At 57.9% G+C, this 24,849-nt stretch overlaps 1 protein-coding gene across 2 annotated transcripts; it reads right to left on the reverse strand.

Moving 5' to 3' along the window:
- Positions 1-1,095: 1,095 nt before the first annotated feature.
- Positions 1,096-24,581, reverse strand: SETD1B (SET domain containing 1B, histone lysine methyltransferase). 2 transcript variants are annotated; one of them, XM_036822888.1, is made up of 17 exons: positions 24,391-24,581; positions 23,707-23,894; positions 23,366-23,464; positions 22,444-22,714; positions 20,233-20,345; positions 18,010-19,248; positions 13,456-14,283; positions 12,727-12,988; positions 12,294-12,640; positions 12,103-12,208; positions 10,994-11,479; positions 8,371-9,630; positions 7,346-7,512; positions 6,068-6,199; positions 5,862-5,981; positions 5,644-5,781; positions 1,096-3,765 (listed from the first exon to the last, which is right to left on the reverse strand). In XM_036822888.1, exons 2-17 carry the CDS (start codon positions 23,878-23,880, stop codon positions 3,592-3,594), a joined length of 5,916 nt encoding a protein of 1,971 aa, XP_036678783.1. In that variant the 5' UTR covers positions 23,881-23,894; positions 24,391-24,581; the 3' UTR covers positions 1,096-3,591. The 2 variants fall into 2 exon arrangements, with proteins under 2 accessions (XP_036678783.1, XP_036678784.1); XM_036822889.1 differs by lacking the exon at positions 24,391-24,581 and adding an exon at positions 24,003-24,061.
- Between the last annotated feature and the right edge of the window lie 268 nt (positions 24,582-24,849).

The raw sequence follows: 24,849 nt of genomic DNA on the forward strand, positions 1-24,849 counted from the left end.
CCGTGCCTGTCAACTCTTTTTCTGTTCCCACGAATCCAACTCTAGTGGTGTCCACCTGTCTGGATGGACAATTCCAAGAAAACAGCCCACCAATGAGAGACACTTCCCTTACCTTCATTTCTTTGCTCACAGGTAAGGCTGCAAAGAACGTCCTTGTACAGTATCCTTGCCTGCTCGTGGCTCTCAGGTTCAATTCCTGACAGTGGACCATTTGGGCCAAGAGTTTATGTGCATTTTAAGTATTGATCATTAATATCTAATTTTTCCTCCTAAAGGTTGCAGCAACTAATGCTTCCACTAACGGTGCGTGAGTGCCCCTCACCCCGCGCTCACCAACATTGGTATCTGCCACTTGACAGGGGAAGTGGTATCATGGTATAATTTGCACTTCCTTAGTAAGAAGTGAGCTTCTTTTCAGTCATGCTGCTTTTTCCTGAGGTTCTGAGCCTGTCCTTCTCAAAGATAAGTGGACATCTTCTAACAAACTCTCTGTGGGTCCCTCAGTTACCCCACCACTGGATCAGGCAGAGTTGAGACCTATGGGGCACAGAACCTGTGGAATACCCACAACACTGCATACATTTAATTCTCAACTGGTGACTGTTTTATCAGCCCCCTCCTGCCTCACAGACCAGAGTGATGTCTCCTTAGTGTTAATCATTTCTGAGGTACCACCTTTCCAACATCTTCTAGTCATAGAAATAGGATATTTGATCTTGTTTCCTTTAATTGTAGACCATTAGCAGTGTTAGATACCTAAGGTTCTAAGAAGAGTTCTAGAAGGAAAACTTGAAAGCTGTGGAAGGTCTAGCCTGACTATAACTTGTCCCAGTTCAAAGAATCCACCTACAGGCTTAGAGTTTAAGAACAGCTGGTCTTACAGTGCTGTATGTCAATTATAGCTCAAAAAAAGTGGAAGAAAAAAAAATATATGTTTTTAAAAAAGCAGATGGTCTGAATGGCTCACACCCCACCTAGCTCCTTCCACCCCTACCCCTGACTACCGGAGCACCCGCTCCTTAGCGAGCAGGGTGTGTCCCCAACAGAAAGAAAGAAGGAGGAGAAGAAAGAGAGAGGAGAGCAAGGGAGATGGCGTATCTGTAAGAAAAGTCAGTATATTTATGGTTTGCTTTATAAAAGTTACTATAATACAATGGTACATAGTATTGAATTCACAAAAATATGAACAAATATTTACAGCAAGACACACCCACAACGGAAACACTTCTCTTCAAAACAAGTTACGTACGATGAGAGTCTATATGCACAAACATCCCTAAAACTTATGGGTTCTCTTCTTTGCTGGAGGAGGGAGGCGGGGGGGGGGGCAGGGACAAGAAAAAGAAAAAGCAGAAACCCCCAATTCTTCAAAAGCAGAGGTTTGTTCAATGAAAATGAAGGCATTGAAAGAAAAATGAGTTGACACATTTCTGGCTATTGCAAGCCATTTCAGGGGTGGGACGGGGGTTCCTGGGGACAGGGAGGGTCCAGGCCCTTGCTCGCCCTTAGGGAAGGCTGGTTGGGCAAGGTGAGGCCAGGGTGAGGGGTGAGGCAGGACCCTGGACCCTGGTTTCCTCACATTCCCCTCGCCCCACTTCTTTTACGGGAGGAGGGGACAGACTGAAGACAGCCCCTTGGGGGCTGCAGAAGTAACTTCAATCGGCCGTCTCTACAAACTACACATTTCCTCATGTGAAAAATAAATATTTCCTCAGTTGCACAATGAGGCAGAAAACCGCAAAAGGAAGAGAAGTTTGCCGCTGTGCCCAGGTCCCCCTCCATGTCTTAATGCCACCGATTTCATGGACCTTGAAACCGGTGGGCATAGTCTCAAACAGAGAGGGCATGGGGTAAAGAAATTGAAAAAAAAAAGAAAAAAGAAAAACACAACAAAACCATCAACGACAAAAAAAAAAAAAAAGAGAAAAATAACAATTCTTTGTACAGAATTTACATGATAACAAGCTTGACACAAGCTGAGATACCAGAGGCTCCGGGGGTCGGGGGGCAGCCCCGCTGGGAGCTCTCCCGTCTTGGTGAGGATGACTTCTGGTCACAACAGTCACTTTCCATAAATTATTTACATGCCTGCTTTGCTTCCTGGGGTGCGGGGGGACTTGCTTGTGTGTGTGTGTGTGTGTGTGTGTGTGTGTGTGTGTGTGTGTGTGTGGTTTTTTGGAAGTACAAAGAAATAAGCAAAAAAGTCTTCCCACATGTTTCTACAAGAAACAATGTTCCCGAAAAAAAGTCCTTTATGGCAGCCTATGTACAGAAATCTGTTCTGAACTTCAAAAACCTATTTTTTTTCCCCTTCGTTTTGATTTTATACACGCACAAAAAAAAAAAAAAATCCATGGAAAGGAACTCTAAAGAAGATGATGCCAAGGGTTAAAAAAAAAAACCAAAAACCTGTCAGACGTAGATCTAAGTTTTTAAATCTTTTCCAAGATTTTCCTTTCTCTGGGAGAAATAAATCTTCTCACACTGAAAATAAATATGCTCTTGACTTCTTGGGGCGAGGGGCTTGCTGGCAGGGTGAGTCAGGCTATGGGCTTGGGGCGAGCGGGTGAAGCTTATAAGCAAACAAAAATACGCCACACGCATTCGGTCAGACACCCGTAGTGGCAGTGGCAGGACTCGGACTGCCTGCCCTGGTGGGAGGTGCTTCTCTCCCCTGGGGGTGAAGGTGAGGGCAGGAGAGGGTAAGTAAACACAACCTTTCCAGCGCCCCCCCGCCCAGCCCCGCTCCCCCCACCCCCCGCTGGCATTTGAATGAGAAAGTAAACACTGAACCCAAGATTTGGGGGGTGGAGGGGTGTGGGGTGGCAGGGAGAGCCCCGAGGGGAAATTCCTGCCTGGGACCAGCTTGGCTCCACCAGGGTCTGCTGCGGGAGCGGAGCGGGGAAGGCACCCCCAGGTTCCTGGGGAAGGAACAGACTGGAGGGGGGTCGGAAAGAGGGGGGGGTCTTCTCACTGAGCCCACCGGCAGAGAGGGGGCCTTCCGTAGTGTTCTGAGGTCGAAGCCGCCTGGCCCGACCCCCCTCCTCTGCAGCACCTGGCCCGGCGCCCGGGCCCGGAGGGTTCCAGAACGTGGGCCGACACACCATCAAACCACGCCGGAGTCCCCGCTCTCTGATTCTGCCTTCACATTTCAACAGTTAAAGCGTCTTTTCTTATGAAGAGGAAGAAAAGAATGAGAAGACGAAAACAACGTAGCAGCATTCATGGGAAGAGGCTGACGGGGAAGGGAAGGCGGGACAGAGAAGACAGAGAGAAACAGGTGGAGGAAGGGGACACGGCCAGGGAGGTAGGGGTGTGGGGGGAGACATTTACACCGGAAACCAAAGTCCCGACAGGAGCATTTCTTTAAAAAAATGAAAGAGACATGGGCTGAGAGACAGAGAAGCCCTTTCCCACTGAGGGGCCGGAGCTGCGGTGGGTCCTGGGGGTAGTGTTGGGGGCGCCAGGCCCTGGCACGGCTGCTGGGTAGAGGGACAGCACCTGAAATGGGGGTGGGAGGTGGGGTCTGGCCCCAGGGCCAGGGGTCCACGCTCGGGCGCCGGGGGCGGCTGACATCCCCAGGCACCGGGCCTAGTTGAGGGTCCCCCGGCAGTTCTCGGAGCCACAGAGGCAGGGGATCTTGACGTCCTCGATGGGGAACTTGTAGTCGTAGGTGATCTCCTCGTTGACGTTGATGTGCTGCTTCGAGTAGATGACGATCTTCTTCTGCGACTCCACGGTGATGACCTTGGCATAGCAGTTGGGCTGTGGGTGGGATGTGGGGGGGAGGGTGAGCCGACCCACCTGGGACCCCACCCGGGCCCTCCCTGACCGCAGTCCCCCAAACCCAACCGAGCCCCTGCTCAAGGCCTGATGTACTGGCCCCACGACCCCACTGCCCACTGGCCACCTGCCCTAGGCCTCGGCTTCCCCATCTGGCGGACCAGGCCGCCCTGTCTCTGATATTAAATAAGAATCATGATTGTAATAATAACAAATTTCGCAGGGAAATATTCAATTTACTTTTATACCGCAGGTGATCCCCAAATTTAGGTTTCTAGCCCAGGCCCTACTTCTGAGCTTTAGAGAAGGGGTCAGCAAACTCCGGCCCCCAGCTGCCTGTTCTTGAAAATAAAGTTTTATTGGCACACGGCCACGCTCATTCATTACATATTGCCTATGGCTACCTTTGTTACAGTGGCAGTTAAGTAGTTGCTATGAGATGGTCTGGGCCACACAGCCAAAAATACTTACTACCTGGCCCTTTACAGAAAAGGTTTGCCTGCCCACACTGCCAGGCCCCCAGATCCAACTAGCTGCTTGATATCCACCTTTGGCAGCTCAAGGAGACAACTTGGAGTGAGAAAACTCAAACCTAGGGAGTGGCCATTCCATGCACCCAGTCCCCCAAGCATCTGCCCCCCGCCTCCCCGCCAGCAGTACTGGATCCAGCCCACCACGCCCAGCGGCTTCTGCCTCAAAGGGCCTCTTGATTCTGTCATCACTTGCCTGGACTGCAGCGGCTCCCGCTGCCTCTCTGAACTCGGAATAACTCCTGACCCAGCTGCCAGGGAAATCTTTCCAAAGGGACAGCAAATCCTGTCACCCCAGGGCAATAGCCGGCCTCGGCTTTTAGAGAACGTTCTCAGCTCTGCTTACATGGCTGAGTGACCCAGCCACCACCAACCCCGCCAACCTCATCCTCTCACCCTGCCCTCTGCCCCCTACCTCATCCCACTGCCCCTCAAACAGGTGTTCTCCCTCCCTGCCCCAGGCCTCACCTCACTCACTACCGCACCCGGGTAATTCCCTCTTATCCCTCAGCTCTCACGGGAGACGCACAGCGAAGTCCCTACGGGCCCCAGGGTATGATCAAGTCACAGTCGTGTGAGCTGGCACGTACTGAGCGCCCGCTGAATCTGCACAGAAGGCCTGCCCTCAGTAACCCGCTTGGTCCTCCCAACAACCTACGAGGAGGGATTGTTATCATCCCAGTTTTACAGATTAGGAAACCGAAGCACCAAGACATGAAGTAACCTGCCTACGGTCATTCACTAAGTAGCAATGCCAAGACTTGAACCCACAGCCAGGGGTACCTATCCTCCATTTGAAGCTCCCTGTGCTTATCTTCACGAGAGGACCACCCTTGTTATCAACTCCCGCCTCCACACCCAGACCCGTGCCATGTCAGCCGTCAGTAGCCGAGTGTGACTCTTCAAGTTAATTTAAATTAAACACTCAGTTTTTTAGCCACACTGGCCACGTTTCAAGCGCGCAACACCACACGTGTGTATCAGCGGACAGCAAGGACGCAGAGCGCTCCCGGGACTGTAGCAAGTTCTACTGGCCAGCACTGCCCCCGAGGCGTGGAGAACGCCCAGCACGGAGAAGGAGCTCCGTGATTACCAGCTGTATGGACCACGTCGTGAGCACCTCTGGTCTCGTTACGCGCATTTTACAGGTGAGAAGACTGAAGCTCAGAGGAGAACGGCTCCTCGGATAAGGCCTCACACCTCCACCTCCCTCCCCGCTATCCTCGTGGGCCCCGAGCTCGGGAAGGAGGCCGCGCCGGTTCCTGTGCCCTCGGGTTCCGGGTCCTCCTGGCACAGCAGCAGGGGCGGCGGCCCCGAGCCGGGCACTCACGTTGCAGCTGTGGTTGATGAAACGCGCGAAGTTGCCGCACTTGGTGGCGTCGATGATGGTGTCGTGGTCCACCCGGAACATGTAGCTGCTACCGATGCCCTCGTCCTCGTAACGTTTCTCCCGCATGTCCGCAATCACCTGGCCAGGAAGAGGCCTCAGTCTGGGCGGGGGCTGGCCGCGGCCCCACCCCGACGCCTGTCCTGGCCGGCAGCGCTTACCTGGCGGATGTTCTGGCCCACGTACTCGATGACCATCTCGTCGGCCGCGATGGGCTCCATGGCGAACAGGCCCCAGTCGTGAATGTGACTCTTGCAGAATTTGAGCTTTTTCTTCCGGAACTGGGGGAGGGAAGAGGATGGGGGTGAGAGCCCTGGTCCCCGATTCTGTGGCCGCCCCGGCCGCCCCAGGTGGGGCCCAGCCTCACCTTGAGCTGGTTGAACTTGAGCAGGTCACTGTCACAGCTGCCAGTGAAGGAGGACAACAGGCGGCGCTGCTCGGAACGCCGCTCCGAGCCGGCCCGTGTGGAGGCGTGAGGCTGCGCTGGGATGCTCATGCCCTGTGAGGATGGGTACAAGGACGGGGACGGCGGGTGACAGATCAGAGAGGGGTGCGGCCGCCTGGGGGAGCTGGCCGCAGGGTACCTGTGTCCCCGTCCCATCCTTGGCAACCCCACCGTAAGCTCTGTGGCCCTAGCTTCCCAGCTTCCTTGCTCTGGGCGTCCTTTCCTAATAGCCACCTCTCCTCTACTGGGTCCTTCCCGTCAGAATCTGAACGTGCTCAAGTTCCTCTAATCTTAAACATGACGACGCAGCGTTCTCTTCACTCTTGCCATCTTTTCCCTTCTCAGCTAGATTTGAAAGCATCTCTGCTTTTTGGACAGAGATGGGGGGTGTCTATCTACCTAACGCCCCGTGGCTTCATTCTAAATCACGGCTCTTCCTAACACCCTCGCATCCCTTCCCTCTCTTGGCCTCCCTCTTCCTCTGTCCCAACCACTGACACCTGGAGCTTCACTCCCCTCCAGATGTTCTCCCCGGGTCGGCTCACCCCTGCTGTGGCCTTTGGTTAACATTTCCATCCTCATGATGCCTAAATTTAGGTCCCCAGACCAGACGTCCCTCTCCCAAGCTCTCTACTGTACCCATATATCTAACTGTCTGCCAGACCTCACGACCTGGATGTTCCCCAAACCCCAAAACTCAAACCATCCCAAAGTGGGGGTCCCACCTTCCTTCTCACCTCAGTGCTTGGCATCCAGCTACGCAGTCCCCAAGGCCGGACCCAGCAGCATCCCACCCCATTCTGCCTCCTGTAACCAGTCAGGCCCCCAGTCCCATCCATTTGACTTTCTAATGTTCAAATATTCCTGAGAGTCTTTCAAACGCATCCACTTTTTCCCACACGGCCCCCCATGTCCAACCTACCCGATTTATTTCCTTAAAGAAGAATGAAGGAAACTTCTGGAAATGCAACTCAACTCTGTTTGTATCCGTGATTAAAACCCTTCGGAGGCTCTCCCCTGCCCACCCCTCACCTCACCTCTCACACTTGAGCACCCAGGGGAGTAGCACCCTCCGTGCTCCGTGTACCAGCTCCTCTGGCTCCACAACCACTCCCGGCGCCTGACACCCCCTCCAGGAGGGCCCCCACCCTCTGCCCAGCCCGGGAGGCTCCGGGGTGTCCAGGCACCTGATGGCCGTACCTGGGTGTCCGTGGGGGGCTCATCGGTGCTGGCGCGGCTGCTGTTGAGGTATCTGAGCTTGTCCTTCTTGTCGATGGTGTAGAAGCCCTCGCTGCGGGCACAGCCTGTCACGTGCTCCCGGATGCCGTCGTCCCGTTTCTTCTTCTTAGCTGAAGAGAGGCTGGTGGGTGGGTGTGGGTCAAGGGCCACATGGACATTCTCGGAGAGCCCCTCCCAGTCCTGCTGGAGACCCGCCCTCCCGGGCCTGGCCTCTCCACCCTCAGACCCATCTGCAGGAGGCCAACGACGCCCAGCTCCACTGCCCACACCTACACCACTTCCCTGCACCTGCCCACTGGCCAACTCCACCGTGGTCGGAACTCTGACAGGTACCCAGCTGCATGGCCTTGGGTGTGTTTCTTTTTCCACCTTCTGCCTCAGTTTCCCCATATGCAAACTGGGGTAATTACGATGCCCCATGGAATGACTACAGATGCTTAGGCTGCTTAGCAGAGTTCCTGACACAGAGTAAATGCTCAATAAACTCATTTGGCACAACAGGGATAAAGGCAGCGCCAACTTCATACGGTTGTGGTAACAACCGACTGTGGTGTGGCATCATGGCTAAGAACCCAGATCCTGGAGCCAGATTTGCCTGGGTTCAAATCTCTACTCTGCTACTTCATAGCTGTGTGACTTTGGGCAGCTAACTTAACCTCTCTGAGCCTCGGTTTCTTCGGATGCAAAATGGGAATAATAGCAGCCCCTACCTCACTAGGCTGCTGGGAAGATTAAATTAGGCGATGAGGGGGGGGCCAGGGAGAGTGAGCCTTCTGTCAGCCCCTGCTTCTGTCACATTGTACAATCACATTGTTACATTTAGCCCCGAGACCTGCCAATTCTGGCACAGAGGGCAGTGTTTAAAAGTGCCAGTGATTACTCTGTACAGAGCCTGGCACGGTGCCAGCATAGACACTACTCCGTAAGTGTCAGTGACGTGCGCTATCCCGGGAGGTGCGGCCCCCCTACCCTGCCTGGCAGGATATAGGGATGGTAGACCCAGAGCGTGTCATTGAGCCAGTCCATGCCGTTGTCCTGCTGCAGCAGACGCTCGTAGGTGACACACAGGAAGCGGATGTCCTCCTCGTCGATGCCGCCATTCCAGATGTCATACAGGATGGTCATCTCCTCAAACTCCGAGCGGGGCCGAAAGAGGGGCTGCGGCGGCGAGAGCTCGGGGGAGGCTGAGGCCACTAGGTCCTCGTGGCGCTTCTTCGGTGGCCGGCGCCAGGGCCCCCGCACCTTGGCCAGGTCCATGAACTCCTCGGTGACCTCGTCGCGCCCACGGGGACCCGGAGGGATGGCCTCGGAGGGCCACTGGTTCTCTAGCTCCTTAAAGGGCAGCTTGGTGGGCTCAACAGGTGGTGGAGGTGGGGGCGGAGGAGGCTGGGGGGGCAAGGGTGGGGGGGGAGCCGGGATCCCCGCGTTCCGGAAGTCCAGGGTCACGGTCCGGGGGTCGTGGGTGCTGGGGAAGACAGGGGTCTGTGGCTGGCCTGGCAGAAGCAGGAGGTCCCTGCCCAGCGGGGCCCCTCCTGGCGGCCGGACCAAGGGCCCATCCAAGGAGAGCACAGCTGGCGGGGATCGCCGGGGCCGGCCCGGCTTCCTCTTGATGGGGGGTGGGCAGGGGGCCAGCGGAGCAGGCAGCAGGGGTGGCAGCTGGGTGGGGGCCCGAGTCTGGGCCCGCAGGACGGGTACGGGCAATGCCAAGGGCAGGGGCAAGGGCAAGGGCAGAGGGAGCGGCAGGCCTGTCTCCAGGAGCACAGAGGAGGCCAGGGGGCCAGACCGGTCATCACGCCGGCCAGCTGGGAGGGGACAGACAGGCAGGAGTAGGGGCCCACCAGGCTCGGGGAAGGTGGGTGTGAAGCTGAAGTCCCGGCCAGGTGTCCTCGGGAGGCCCCCGCTGCTCAAGCCGGGGGATGGGGACGGGTAGGAGAAGGGGCTGCCTGGCAGCTGCGGGGAGCTCAGGGGCAGGCCGCTGCTGCCCCCCGACGGCAGGGGCTCCCCGCTCGGTGTGGCCGGCACTGCCTCTGCGCTCTGCGACTTGGCCAAGCTGCCACAGAGGCCTGGAGTACGCGGGGGCTGGTCCTCATGGGGAGGCTCCAGAGGGACTGGTGGGAGTGGGAGGTCTGGGGTCTCGGGCTCTGGTGGTGGGCTGGGTGGCCGGGGTGGTCGAGGGGGCGGCAACGGTGGCTGCAGGGGTAAGGAGAGCAGCGCCGGGGACTCAGGCTCCACTTCCAGGTTGTTCTCTGCAGAGAGGTGGGCAAAAACCAGACCTTTATTATTATTTGATTCAGATGTCCCTCAGCGCCCTACTTATGCTGCCCTACTATGCACTTGACACGTCTCTGGGTATGCACTCATGCCCTCTGGGTCCCTAGGGGTTCTGTGAGTATACAGACTGTCCTTCTCCAGCTAAGCCACTCAAGGACTGCTCAGCACCCGGCCCAGTGTCAGGCACACAGTAGGTGTCTGATAAATGCTGGTGGGAGTAAATCAAAGATGCAGGAGACATGGTTGTAGCCCTTGACACTGTCTTTAGAACGGTGTTCCTGTGAACAGGGAACATTCCATGGACCAAGAAAATGAGGTCTATCAAATAAAATCCAACAAGTCTCTTTGCTGCAGGACTTGTCAGAACCTTTAAGGTTTTCTCCTAGCATTTATCTCTACTGTCATAGAATACATTTTCTAACTTATCTGCTGTCATCCATCAACCTGCCCCAGAGTGTAAGCCCCAGGTATTTTTGTCTGTTTGGTCCACTGTTGTATTATCAGTTCCTAAAACAGTACTGGGGACGACAATAGAGGCTCAATTAATATGTTTAACAATATTCAAAGACCTGTGGTTCTATAGCCAAATAACACAGAATTAAACAAAATACAATGGGTTTCTTTCCTCAAGGACTATTACAGGTACAAACTAACCACATGTGGCTATGTAAGTTTATACTAATGAAAATGAGACAACATCACAAATTCTGTTCCACAGTGGCACTCTCCACCTTTCAAGTGCTCTTAGCAACACTGTGTCTAGTGGCTACAGTATTGGACAGGACAGAGAGAGAACGTTTCTATCACTGCAGGAAGTTCTATTGGACAGCACGTTTCTATCACTGCAGAAAGTTCCATTGGACAGCGTTGTTAGAGCCTTTAACATGCTTTGTGCAGCTCCACCAAGATGGTGGAGGGGGCAGTGTCCACGGCCCCTCTCAACTGGCCCAGCACCCCGAGGCCTTCTCTGCTGCTTTCTGTCACTGAAATGACCGTACGCACCCGCACCCACACCCCCTCTTTTGGGAGCATCTCATGGGACTAATTAATGGTCCAAGGACTAAACCCCAGGGAGATACTGACAGAGGAGTGGTGACAGCAGCAGACCCCTCTGGGATCTAACAGGTGCCAGGCTCCATGCTGGCACATCATAAGTCATCTCACTCTGTCCTCCCATATGACCTCATAGGGGAAGCGCAATCCACGGATCCCATTGTACAGATGAGGAAACTGACTCGTTAAGGTTAAGTGATTAGCATAAAGGAGCCTGGGCTCATTCTCATGGTGAGGACATCCTGCTTCCATGCCCACCGCCCTCCCAGGGGCTGCAAGTGTTACCTGGGGTGGGCTCCGGGGATGGCAGGGGCCGGGCCTCCATCTCTCCAGCAGGGGGCTCTGGAGACAGCAACCTGGCCCCTTCCTGGTTCAGGCCTGGCTCGTCGGGGGGCTCCTTGCAGCCAGCCAGCTCCTCGACACCCACAGGCAAGGGGGGCTCTTCCAGCATCGGGGTCCGAGCCTCGGAGGCTTCGTCCTCAGCCTCGACGTCCACCTCCTCTTCTGGGACCAGTGACTCCGTCGCGGATGCTCCTGTGGCCATGTCCTCAAAGTCCTCGTCAGGAGCAGCGGGAGCCATGCTTTCATCGGCAGCTGCCTCCTCCCCTTCCTCCTCATCTTCCTCCTCCTCCTCCTCCCCCGCTGCCAGCTCTTCTTCATCTTCTGAGGGTGATGAGGAGGACTCGGAGCTTGATTCGAAGTCAGAAGACTCAGAACTCTCACTGGAGGACTCGGCTCCAGCCTTGGAGGTGGCGATGCTCACTGTCTCCTCTGGGCGGGGGACACAGGCAGGGGCCCTGTCATTATCTGCTGTGCTCCAGCCAGGTACTTCGCCAAAGGTCTCACAACTGGCGGCGCCGGGCTGAACATGGCCCTCAGGTATGTGGGGGCGTGTGTGTGTGTGTGTGTGTGTGTGTGTGTGTGTGTGTGTGTGTGTGTGTGTGTGTGTGTGTGTGTGTGTGTGTGTGTGTGTGTGTCTGTGTCTGTGTGTCTGTGTGTGTGTGTGTGTGTACTGACTAGTCATCACATTTTTTTTAACTGAGGTGAAATCCACATAACATAAAACTAACCATCTTAAAGTAAACGATACAGTGGTATTTAGTAGATGCACAACGTAGACAACTAGCACTTGTCTAGAAGAAGCCCGTTCCCTTTAGCTATCACCCGTCTATCCACCATCCCCTAACCCCAGCAACCACTAGTCTGCTTTCTGTCTCTATGGATTGACCCGTTCTGGATACTTCATGAAAAAGAAATCACAGGGCATGCCCTGTTTGTGTTTTACTGAGTTCACACTTCAAAGTCAAGAAATTTGCCCCCAAAGTATTGCTGACTACTGCACGGGCTCTGCCCTCTGCAGAGGGACCCCGGGCTGGGCCAGGAGCCCCGCTCACCTCCATCTGAGTCCGCTTCTTCCTTCTCACTCGTCTCCGACAGGGCTGCGTCCTCGTCGTCATTCTCAGACTCATCCCTGTCTTCACTGTCTTCATCATCGTCATCCTGGGGGAGAGGGATGGAGGAAAGGTGAGCCAAAGGGCCCCCTCCCCTGGCCCAGCACCCCAGGCCTCCCCAGCCCGAACGGTACCTTATCTGACATGGATGAGGTCGAGGAGGAGGAGATCTGGCTCCTGGGGCCTTCCTCCTCCTCCTCCTCCTCCTCCTCCTCCTCCTCCCCCTCCTCTTCCTCCTCCGTGCTTTCTCGCTCCTCCTTGTCGGAGGCTGAGGAGGAGGGTGAGGTTGTCGAGGACCCCGAGGACGAGGACGCCGACGAGGACGAGGACGCCGACAGCGACTCCTTCTCGTCCTCCTCCCCGCCACTGTCCAGCTCCAGGGGCCGGGCCGGCCGCCGCCGCACACCCACGCCCTTGGGGTCCCGCTTGGCGAGCTCACAGGGGGCATCCGCCATGTCGCGGTCCCGCTCCCGCTCAGACTCTGTGGGGAGGGAGGGCTGTCAGAGCGGGGCCAGGGGCGCAGCGGAGGAGAAGATCCCAGCACCCGGCGAGGGGAGGGGCGCAAACCTTCATCCTCCTCATCCACGGAGGTTGAGGGTCGCAACCGCTTCTGGTCGCCGGACGAGGCGGTGTCCGGCGGCTCTTTCCTCTTGACCTTGAAGGAGGGCAGGCGGATGGCCCCGCGCAGCCCAATGCTCAGGCCCAGGCCCTCGTAGCCCAGGCCCTCGCCCTTGCCCCACGACTCCAGCAGGCAGGAGGCGATGCGGTCCTTGGGCTTCGGCCTGTCCTCGTCCTTGTGCTCACCGGACTTCACCGGGGTCAGCGAGGCCTGGGGTGCAAGAGAGGAGGGGGAGGTCACCATGGTTACGGCGCTGCCACCAGCCCTGTCCCCTGAGCAGCCTGCCATCCTCTCAACAGTGACAGCCACATGGTAACCGGGCACTTCCTTTCCTGGAACCTACCTCATTTTGTGCCGACTACTCAGGACGCCCCCAGGGCCCCACTCTGCCTCCCTGACCCTCGGCTTCCTCACCTGCAAAGCGGCTACTACGGCTGCCCGCATCGGAGCAGGGGCTCTCGCACTTTGGAGGTTGGAATCCAAAAGAAACGCGTTGTAAGTAGATGACACCTGTGTCATCGACACACCGGTTTCACAAAGTAACACTCACACTACCCTGCTTTGGGGGTCTGGGTGGCGGTGTTGCCAGTACCGTGCCTGGGGAGGAGAGAGGCTGCCTGGCCGGGTCTCTGCCTCCGGCCCGCCCGCCCCCCTGCAGGGCTGCGCCACCCACCCACCTTGGCCATCCTCTCCTTCTTGTCCCACCACTCGTCGAAGGCCCGGAAGGCCACCACCTCCACCATCTTGCGGTTCAGGTCCCGCTTCATGATGGCCTTGAGCTCCTTGAGCACGACCAGCAGGACGCCGTCCACCGTGGCCTTGTGCGGGTCCTCCTGGCGTGGCACGTAGCCTGGTGGCGGCACTGACGGGTCAAACTTGGGCAGGGGTGGCCAGGGCTGCCCGCGGCCGGGGCCAGTGCTGCTCAGGGAGAAGGGGCCCCGGTAGGGCGGCAGGTTGACGAACTGCAGCCCAGCGGAGGCGGCTGCGGCCGCGGCGGCCATGAAGGGCGGGTAGGGGCAAGCGCCCTGGCCCGTCATCAGGCGGCTCAGCATTTGCGTCTGCATCTGGAAGGACATGGGCATGCCGCCCCACTGGCCGCCCAGCACATGGCTCATGTCCACCTGCATCACGGGAAACAGCCCCGGCGGGAAGGGCGGCAGCGGCGGCAGAATGGGCGGGGGTGGGACACCGGGCGGCGGTGCTGGCAGCGGTGGCGGGGGCACTGTCACAGCGGGGTGGGCTGGGGGCGGTGGGGGCGGGGGCGGGGGCAGAGGAGGGGGCATGGGGAAGCCGGGCTGGGGCGGGGGAGGCGGTGGGGGCGGGGGCAGTGGTGGGAAGCCAGGGGGCGGGGGCAACGGCAAGGTCGGGGCCAGCACGGAGGGAGCTGCCACAGCCCCCGTCCCGGGGGTCACCACCATGGGCTTGGGGCAGTCAGCGCTGGTGATGGGGGCCGAGGGCATCTCGTCATCTGAGATCTCCATGTCCTCCCCCGAGGACTGCTGCCCCTGCAGGGAGAGCAAGGAGAGAGAGGTGAAGGTGAGCCCGGGCGGCCCAGCAGGCTCCCAGATCCCCCTGCTGAACACCGGAAGGTCAGAGAAGAAGCCTTCTGCAAGACTAGCGAGCAACGTGGCTTCCGCAGTTCTGATCCTGGTCCCCTCCCTTCCCAGCCACGTGGCCTCGAGCAAGTCGTTTAATCTCTCTAAGCCTCAGTCTCCCCATCTGCATGATGAGCACCATAGTACCTGCCTCACGGGGTTATCATGCAGATTCACTCATTCATTCATTCAACAAACATTTGCTCAGCACCTGCTGTGTAGCAGGCACTGTTCCAGGTGCTGGGAACACAGTGGTGAACAAGACAGACGAAATTCTTGCTCTCTTGGAGCTGAACTTCTGGAGGGACAAGGCAAAGGATAACTAGGAAGAATGTGAAATATATAGTCCTTCATGGAGAAAAAGCAAGCCGGGAAGGGGAGTGAGGCGTCAAGAGGGAAAAAGATTCTGTTTCAATTTGAGATACTCTGTTTCAATTTGCATTCAGAGAAGATAATACTAATAGTTAAAACTTCTGTAGCCTTTTCTATGTTTCAATTTGCATTCAGAGAAGATAATACTAATAGTTAAAACTTCTGTAGCCTTTTCTATGTTTCAATTTGCATTCAGAGAAGATAATACTAATAGTTAAAACTTCTGTAGCCTTTTCTACGGGCCAGGCACCTTTCTAAGCACTTTACATACGTTAACTCAGTTAATCCTCAGAACAACCCTGTAAAGTAGGTCTGTTATCACCGGTTTTAGTGATGAGGAAGTTGGAACACTGAGAACTTAAGTAACTTGCCCAGGCCACACAACCACTAAGAGAGGGAGCCCGAGTTTGAACCAGGAAGTGGCTCACTGGCCTTTGTTCCCAGTTGGCCTGTAGTCTTCACTGTGGCAGAGAGGGCCTGGCAGAGAAGGTGACACGAGCAGGGGGGGCGTTTTAGCAGTAGTAAGAGTGCACGAATAGGAGGTATGTCTTTACATTTTTCCTTAGTTACTCTTGTCATATAGTCTTAGTATGGGCCGCGGTGGGGCTGAGTGTTGTCAGCACATAATATCTCGTGTTTCTCATCTGCACCCTAACCTCACAAGGCAGGGCTCTAGTCCAATCCCTTTTGACAGGTGAGGAAACACACTCAGAGAGCTATACATCAATCACTGGCCCAAGAGGCACAGCCAGTCAGAGGGCTGGGATGCAAGCCCAGGGTGCCTGCGGAGTGAGGCGTCAGGGGGCTGTTGTGGGAATCCAGGACTGTGGCACCAGGTGAATGGGAGGAGTCGAGCATGACCTGGCTGTGAAACGGGAAAGGGCCTCTTTTCATTCAGACATGGGGCTTTGGGAAGCTGGATGCACATGCCTGGAACTGGAGGGGGGCATGGGGTCCACAAGGTAGAGGTGGAGCAAGAAGGCAAAGCAGGGGTGGGGAGAGGAGGGATGGGCTACCCCCAGGCTCTTGTGTCAGGACCCGAGGCGAGAAGGGGGCTCAGGCCCTGTCCTGGATGAACATGGCTGGGAAGACAGAGCCTTTATAGGTTACCAGGGACAGGGAGTGCATTTGAAGGCTGAGGGGGCAGGGTCTGTGCAGGCTGTAAGGTCAGAGGTCGGACGTACAGGTGAGGGAGGCTTCAAAGGGAAATGGGGGGCGGGGGAGAGAGAAGAGGAAAACCAAACCTAAGGCAGCAGAAGAAAGCTCTTGCTTTTGCTCTGTCCCCTCTACAGACACACACACTCTGCCTCTCAGGGTCCCACACACATGCTGAGGGAGGCAGTGGCAGGCTCAGCCGGATACCCAGGGACAGCGCCAGATCAGTCCTGGACAGCGCCCAGCACGCAGGCGCAGCACGCATAGGGTTAACGCCGGCACCCGCCGCCAGCCAATCACAAGGAGACCCGGATCCAGCCCGGCCCGAGGCCCTGCCCCTCCCTCCGCCCCTCCCGCGTCCGCGTCCGGGGGCGAGAACCGGCGGGAACTGGTGGCTGAGCGTTCGGCCTCAGCTCGAGCCGTGCCTGGCTGGAGGTTCCCATGCAGCACCTCACTCAAGCCGAGATTAGTGTGAGGCAGCTGCTCTCACTATCCCATTTCACAGATGACGAAACTGAGACTCAGACAGGGAAAGTAACTTCCCTAAGGCCACATGACCAGTAAGTGACAGAGGTGGGGCTCAAGACTTAAGGACTGGAGCCGGAACTTTTAACCATCAGCCTCTGTGAAGAAAGGGAGTGTCCCCCTGTGCTGCTCTCCTGTGTGGTCAGCCTAGGCTGGGATTCCCTCGGGTTCAGGCCGGAGGAACCCGGGAGCTGCTCTCCCGACTGTCAGCAGGGGGCTCCCGAGGGCCATCTTGGAGGTTATCAGTACTCCCGGGCTTCCCTGGGCTGATGTCCCAGGGCATCCCCGACCCCAGCTCTCTGGGCCTCAGTCTCCCCTTTCCTACAGTGACACCGTGGGAAAGCCCATTCCCTCTGGCTCCTCTGGGCTTCCCAGCCCTGGATCAGCCAGTGAGCATGGTTAAATAAACATCCCCTAACCTCAGGCAGGAGAGGGAGGGAAGAAGGGAGGATGGCAGCAGGGCCAGCAGCCCCCCACCTCTGCACACCTGTCAGCTCTCCCTGCCTGAACCCCTTAGCGCCAGAAACCACTTCCCCAGAACAGCCTGGAGGCCCCCAGGAGCCCCAGCCACCTGCAGTCCCCTCCCAGGCAAGCCAAGTTCCTCTCTGTTCCTCCCTGAGGCAGCCAAATCGGCCTAATCAAAGGACTTGGGGAGGAGGGACCCTCCTCCCTACCGCCCACAGGGGCACAGAGCTCTGTCTGAGCTCCTGGCTGCTCATGCCTGTCAGGCCCACAGGTTCCACAGCAGGTCTCCAGGAGGGCCAGGGCAGGTGCCTGGACCAGGAGGGTGGAGGAGCAGAGCCAAGGAAGATGACCGAATCCTCCCCCAAGGGAATGTGGCATGCAGCAGCACCCACCCCGACCCTCAGGCTGCAGTGAGACCCCAGAGGAGGATCTCTGGGTGGGCAGAGGGTGGGGGGTGGTTAACTTTGCCCGCTTCTGGCTGTGGCCCTCCCCCTGGGCTAGCCCTTAACTCCTTCAGTCCTGGAGGCAGGGGGAGAGGGAGAAGGAACATTTCAATGTCCTCCCTGCCCACCACGGTTTCCCATCTCTTCAGAGGGCACCAGGTTCTAGGAGACAGTGCTCCAGAGCTGCCACCTGACCTAGCTCAGCAGAACACTCTGGCTGATCCCTCTTCCCAAATCTGCCTGAGTGTCAGGACCAGTCCTGATCAGGTCCCAGCCACCCAACAGAGAAGGAGGCCCAAAACCATCACCACAGTCCAACTCTCTGGGATCTCAGCAAACTCCAACCAAAGAAGCTCAAGTCAGAATTTATCCCCAGAAAAAGGTCTTGACTTCCCATACCTAGTAAGGAGAGCAACAGATCTAGGTCATGTTTCCCTTTTCACCAAAGCTGCTAGGGAGCTCAGAGCAAACCAGCTGCTCAGTCACAGCCCCTGGTGCTTTTCGTATCCTCTTTTCATTCTCTTTTTATTTTTGATCTGTTATTTTGGCTGCCCCAGCCCTGCTGCTTCTGTGTCTTAGCTAGTTATCCTAAGGGGAGGATGTTTCAAGGAGGAAAGAGGGAGCCACAAGACAGACAAAACCAATCCCAGACAGAGATGGACAGACATCATGGTACCTCATCCATCTTCTCTGAGGTTGGGGTCCTGTCTCCAGCCAGGTCCAAGGCCACCTCAGTTGTCTGACCCAGAAGACCGGTAGGGTCTGGGGGGCCTGGCTCGGGTGGGGGCCGGGGCCCCAGGCCCAGGTCAAGCTCATCATCCTCATCCGAGTCGGGCAGTGGTGTGGGGCTGATGTCCTCCAGGCCGGTGCTGGATGGGCGTGAGGAGGGTGGTGTGGGGCCTCGAAAGCCAGGCTGAGAGTTAGCGCCAAAGGGGGCCAGTGGGGAGAGCTGGGAGGAGGAGGAGGAGATCGGGCTGCCCTCCATCTGCAGCTCGGTGTCTGAGTCCTGCTCCCGAAGGAAGGGCAGCTTGGTGCGCTGCTCCTTCAGCAGCATCTCGATCCGTGAGTCCAGGCTGTCGTGGGGCTTCTCCGGCCCTGCAGGCGACGACTCCAGCGTGGGCGTACCAGGACTGTCACAGGGCTCGGGACTCCAGCCGAAGGTCGGCCGGCCGCCCAGCTCCATGCTGTTGGCATCAGGGGGCGGGGGTCCAGGCGGCGTGCCTGGCTTCTCCTTCGTCAGGGGCTCAGTGGGCGGCAGGGGCGGGGGCACAGGTACTCTCCGGAACTCCCCACCGTCACGGGCCCCAAAGGGGGTTGCGGCAGCGGGCTCCTCGGGGGGCGGGGGGAAAGGGGGCACAGGAGTCTGATACGGAGAGAAAGCCGACTTGAATGGGACTCCAGAAGCGGAGGCTGCTTGGGTAGGCGGTGGAGTGTGGGCAAACGTGGCTGAATCCTGTGGCTGGGCCTTGAATGGAGGGCCACTGCTGCCCCCACTGCTGCTGACTGCCCCAAATGGGAGGTCCACGGAGCCCCTGAAGGTGGCTGCGGCCCCTGCCACTGCGGTGACTGCAGAAGAGTTGTGGACATAATGATGCTCGTGGCGGCGGTTGTAGGCGTCCGTGAACTTGCTCTCGTGGCGCCGAGCCTTGAAGGTCGCTGTGGGGTCCTGGCTGAAGAGGTAGGAGGGTGTGGGCTGGCGGCTGGAGTAGCTGGAGTCCTGCGAGAAGGGGGTGCCCAGGCGCGGCGTGAGCGGTGTGCCCTGTCCGTAAGAGTTGGGTGTGTCCAAGCGGCAGCTGGAATAAGCAGTGTCCTGGGAGAAGGGTGTCCCACCACTGTTGGGGGTGACAGAGGATGAGCCAGAGCCACAGCCTGCAGACAGGCCACCATCTTTGAGGCGCTTCAGGGCATCTGACAGCTTGAGAGAGAGAGAGAGATAGGTCTGAGATCACTGGGGGGAAAACGTGCAATAGAATGGGACTGTTTTCCCCTCTCACTCCAGCTACCGGGGAGCTCGGAGGCAAACTGGTCACTCTAGAACTGCAGCATAGTGAACGGAAGCGGCGGCGGGGGTGGGGGGGAAGGAGGGAGATTAAAGAGGAGTGTCTGGATGGTCCTCACCTTCTCTAATCTTGGGGTAGCCAATTATCCTCAGAGAACCTTGAGGGTTTTTCCTAATCCCTAAAGCAGAGTAAAGATAAGACCCTGACATCTTGGTTTGAACTGGGATTTCCGTCCTGCCCCAGGCTGTCAGATATCAAAGACCTTCCAGGTGGAGGTAGCAGACGATGGTCTTGGAAGTGAGGGGGTGGCCAAGGGCCTTGTCCCTCCAACCTCTTGATGTTTTAGGGTTTAAATAGTGTAACACGTAAAGTGCCTGATAAACAGCTGACCAGCAAGTAAGCAAAGACTCTTCACTCTGGAAAAGCTGTTCCAGAGGGTGGCTGGGTTGATGCTGGGGTAGGAGCTGGGATGAGAACCTCCCCATGAGATGGTGGTCCAGGTGAGGTCCTGGGAGGCAGTGGTTGGGGAAGGAATCCATCTTGCTCTGGAAGGAGGGACTTGAACTCGGCTTTCTGGGGGCAGGGGTAGAGGGGTGCAGGGGACACCAGACGCTAGGACCCTGGACACAGCAGTGTTTCAGCGTTAACGTGGAAAGCACGTGGACTCTGGATCTCTGGGATGGGAATCCCAGCTTGTGCAGGGAGAGGGCTGGGGGCCGCGCCAGAGGAGAGCTTTGGCAAACAGGGCTTTCAGACCCACTGCTGGAAGCCTTGGTGGGCATAGCCAGGCTCCTTTCCTGGTGTCTGACACCGGAGATGGTGAAGTGGGGTGGGGGCCACATCAGGGAGCTGGTGATGGGGTGGGGAGGCGGGGGAAGGACTGACAGCCATAAACCCACCTGCAGGGTCTCATTCACGATTGGAGAGACAGCGTCCAGCTCGCCCACTGGGAGGGTTTGGGGTGTGTATCGGCCCGTGACCAACAGTTCGTAGAACCGCATGCGGGTTTCCCCTGGGGAAAAGGCAAGGGAGGGAGGACTCAGTGAGGCTCCAGGATGGGGCAGCCCGCACAGGTGGGCATCCTTGTGGGGCCCCTGTGCCTGGGACCCCAAGCCTAGGGAAGCTAAGTGACCCTGACCAAGTTCCCACTTCTCTCTCTTTGTACCTCACTCAGGAGTCCTATCTGTTCAATGAAGCTGCTAAACTGTATGATTTTTCTGATCCTGAGATTCAGAATTTAATGCCTCGTGGCACTGGGACTCCCCCAAATACAGAAATGCCAGCCCCAACACAAAGCCCCTTACTGTCACCTGGGCCATGCCACCCAAAGAAAGAGGTAATCCCCATCCTCTCACCTTCCCACTTAACATCCAGGGCCTTATAGCAAGTGAAGAGGAAACCCAGTGACACAGGAGTGACAGTTTTGTTGTTAACTCTCTCAGGTGACTGTCAGAGTTTGTAAAATGCACTCTGGTACTGGGTTACTGTGAACTCCACATGGTCCTCCCCCGTCCCACTGAGCCACGTCTGGTAACCCTCCACCCCAGCCCCACCCCATGGCAGAGAGAGGCCTCTATAGACCAGGGGGCCAGATTATCGATATTTATAGAGCCCTCTGAGGCAGCTGCTTACATATGCAAAGGAGACGCATTCCTTGAGCTATTTTTTACCGGTCTCTTTCTTGAAATACAAACTTGGTGGCAGTCTCTAAGGGCCTTTTCTTTTTTTCTTTTTTCTTTTTTTTTTGCAGAAATGAAATTTTGGTGAGGGCTGACTGCTCCTTAAAATGGGCATGTGATGGGGGAGGGGCTCTACATTTGATTCTCAGGGAGAGATCAGTCTGCAACCACCCAAGGGGTCTCCCCAACAGAGACGTGAGAAACTAGAGAAGGGAGGTGAAGGGCGCTGTGGCTGGAGCAGGAACCTGGCTTGTGCCCTGAGGAACCTCAGAATTAGGGACAGGTTTGGCAAGAGTTTATAGGATAACTGTGCCCACCCAGGAGCAGTGTCCCTCTGCATCCCCAAGCAAGGTCTTAGAGACTCAGTCAATATGTGCTCATTATTAAAGGCGAAAAAGAAAGGTTTAGATTTTCCAGTCTTGGGTTTGGTGTGCCCGGGTTGCCCCTAAACCCCGTGCTCACGAAACCTCTGGAAGCCACTCACCTAAACCCTCCCATGCAGGGTCTCCCAGGGGACGTCCCAGGAGCTCTGGACCCAACAGTCTCTGCCCAGTCACAGGGCTGGCTGGGCCTCAGAGCACCCGGCACTTTCTTCTGTATTGGTAGGAACTTCTCTAGAGAGGCCACAGGCAAACTTTACGGGATGCCCTAGAGTCCTGCCAGCCCCCCAGCCAGCACGGAGGAGGAAGCCTCCCAGGACCCTGAGGGTGGGAGGTATGGCTTCCCCAGCCCGGCTCTCCCAGCAGCCGCTCAGAGGCTCAGTGAGCACAGAGCGGGATTCCGCTGCTTGGGAGGTGGTGCTGTCTCTTTAAGAAAGAGGAGGGAAGACACAGTGTCAACCCTAGAGCACCGAGAGCAGCCCGCCCAGCTCCAACGGGAGCATTATCAATGAAACCACACTCTAGGCCCAGATTGGTTCCCACTTCCAAGGGGAAGGGGCGGCCTGTGGGGGAGGGGCACTCCAGATCCCTGGAGGACTCTCTTTTTAGTGGAGGGACATACTCTTTGGGTATTTAAAGGCGTCCTAGTGGCTCTCCCTCAGCGCCTCCCCCCACAAATAAACGAACCCTGCCTTCTCTCCTAACACAGACGGCAACACTGGGGACCGCCTAAACCCAGGCCACCAGGGCTCCGCGCGGGGCCCGAGGGGGTGTCAGCGGTGGGGAAGCCTCCGGGTGGTCCCTTGGGGTTCAGTGGCCAAGGACCGGCACATTTGGTAAATTATAGCTTGTCTCCTAGCAACAGACAACACATTTAGCTCCACGTGACTCTACCCTCAGGAGGGGGCGAAAGAAAAGGTTGTAAGGGGGCACCTAAGGAAGAGTGAGGGGCTCCCCAACACTGCAAGAGGGGCTCTGGGAGAGGAGGGGGTCACACTGACAGGTCTTGTGGCTCCTCCACGGTGGCTGTCCTGAGCGGGCCTCCACTCACCTTTGGTGTCCAGCTCCACGTGGATGATATTGCCCATGACCGAAGTGCTGTGCAAGTGCTGAACCGCCTCCTTGGCTCCCCTGACCGTGGCAAAGACCACTTTGGCGATGCCCAAGTGCTTCTTGGTCTTGGGATTGTACAAAATCTCCACCTCCTCCACCTCCCCATACTTCTTGCACATGTCCCTCAGGAAGTTTTCACGGATGTTATCATTCAGCTTGGCAAATGTCACCTGCTTCGGAGGCACCGGGCCCACATAGAACTCATCGATCTGGCAGGGGACGAGGGGGAAGGGAGGTTGAGAACACTGAAACCGAAGGGAAAACACAAAATTCCCCACTCGCCCGCCCTTTGAAAACAATGAAAGGTAGAAAATAAAAATTTTTTTGGAAAAAAAAAATGCACGCGGGCGGGCCCGGGAAGCGGAGGATTAAATCGTTTGGAACGTGGAAGTCCTCTGGGTTCGAAAGGAAAGGGGAAAAAGAAACAGTTTCTCTTTCCCCACCCCCCACTCTAGCCTCCTCTCCCTGCTGCCAGGGCAGGGGCGACCCCTTGGGCTAGGAAGTTGTCCCCCTAAAGCCACAAGGCTGGGAAGGGGGGCGGGTCCCAGGGCCGAGCCCCTGGGCTGGCAGGAGCCAGGTGGGGACCCGGAGCCCCCAGCTGGGCGGGCAGAATACTGTATCAGCGCCTTGATTACAGTTTCACCGAGTGTTATTCTGTTTACAGTAGCCGAGAGGGGACACCCCTCTCTTTGCAATCTCCCCCTCCCCGCCAAAACTTCCCAGGCCCCGGACGGCGGGAACTCAGAATCCGGCTGGGCTCGGTCAAGCCTGGCGGTATTTTCGAATTCGGGGCTTGGGGAGAGGGGGAAGGGGCGCGGGGCAGGGGGAAGGGGGCGCGGGGCAGGGGGGAGGGGCCCTACCTTGAATTTGGGCACCGACAGCTCCAGCTCCTTGTTTTTGGTCCAGATCCCGACGACCCGGGGATCTTCGACAATTTCCACCGGGCGGTTGCTGGACATCTGTGGGGAGGAAGCGGGGGGGGCGGAATGGGTGGCCTGGTCCCACTCCCCAGGGACAGGGGCAAGCCCCCCCCCCCCCTTCTCCAGGCACTTGTCAAACTCCAGGACTGCGGACCCGGCTGACAGCTGGCCGGGTGGTCAGGAGGGGGGTCCCCGGGCCGATCGGACCCTTCCGCCCCCACCCTCCTCGGCACGGCTCGGAGGGTGGGTGCGGGCGGCGGGGAGGCGCGCCGGCTACTCACCGCCAGGCTGAAATGCTGCCCATCGTAGCGGTACAGTTTATGATGCCCCTTTTTCAAAGCCGGGTCAATCATCAACTTGTAACTTCTCCAATGGTGGTTCCTCCTCTCGCCCGAAGGGCCGGGCTGCGGCGGGGGCTGCTGGTGGTGGTGGTGGGGGGGGTGACTGTTCTCCATGCCGTTAACCCAACCTGAAAACGAGCAAGTTGTTGTCGTCTCCGCCGCGGTGGCGGCGGCGGCCGCTTCTACACACACGCGAAGGAATCAAATCGTCCAGCCCCCACCCCCTCCCACCTTACCAGCGCACCCCAAAAGGAGCTGTCTCGCTGGCTCCCCCCAAAATAAGAATGGAGCGAGAGAATAACCCTTCCGGAGAATTAGGCGCCCGCCCGCTCGGCCACCATCTCGGGGCGGCTGCGAGGGGCTCCCGGGGGCCCCTGGTGCAGACTGGCGGGGCCCGGGGCACCCGGAGGACCCGGGCTCCGGCCCATGGTGCCCGCCCGGCCGCCCGGCGTGGCGCTAGCTCGCTCGCTCCGCCCGGCTCGGGCGCGGGGCTCGCGGCAGGCCTGGCGCCGCCCGCCCGCCCGACCGCTCGGCCGGAGCGGGGGCCGGGGCCGGGGCTGGGGGCTGTGGGCTCGGGCCGCCCGGCTGCCGGCAGCGGCCTCTCCCTCCCCGAGCCGCGCTTACATCCCCGCCGGGCGCCGGCCTCCCTGCGCCGCCAGCCAGTACATGGTGTCCCCCGCGGGAACCGAGGCCGGGGCGGCCGGACGGGGGGCCGGGAGGGGGGGAGCGCCGCCGCCGCGGCTGCCGGGCCCGGAGCTGCTGCCGCCGCCTCTGCTGCTGCTGCTGCTGCTGCCCGGGAGGCGGCTGGCGGCGGAGGCTCGGCTCCCAGTAGCCGCACATCCCACAATACACCGCTAAGGAGCCCGACCCGAGCGCTCACCCTCCTCCTCTTCCTCCTCCTCCTCCTCTTCCTCCTCCCCTCTCCTTCCTCGCCGCTTCCCCAGGCACTCTCCCGGCGGCGGCAGCTGCGCCGCCAAAGCCCCGGGCCCCAGCGGCCCCCCACCCCTCACTCTCGCGCTCCCACACTGCCTCCCCCCTCCCGGGGGGAAGGCCTTTTAATTTATTTATTCTGCTGGGACTTAG

The sequence above is a fragment of the Balaenoptera musculus genome, chromosome 14 (assembly GCF_009873245.2).
Source record: "Balaenoptera musculus isolate JJ_BM4_2016_0621 chromosome 14, mBalMus1.pri.v3, whole genome shotgun sequence".
NCBI lineage: Eukaryota > Metazoa > Chordata > Mammalia > Artiodactyla > Balaenopteridae > Balaenoptera > Balaenoptera musculus.

Excerpts from the sequence above, each read along its gene's own strand:
- SETD1B (XM_036822888.1), bottom strand. The coding sequence starts at position 23,880 with ATGGAGAACAGTCACCCCCCCCACCACCACCACCAGCAGCCCCCGCCG. Across the intron at positions 20,346-22,443 it reads CGTGGAGCTGGACACCAAAG|GGGAAACCCGCATGCGGTTC; the intron begins GTGAGTGGAGGC and ends CCTTTTCCCCAG. Across the intron at positions 6,200-7,345 it reads AGCCCCCCACGGACACCCAG|GGCATGAGCATCCCAGCGCA; the intron begins GTACGGCCATCA and ends CCATCCTCACAG.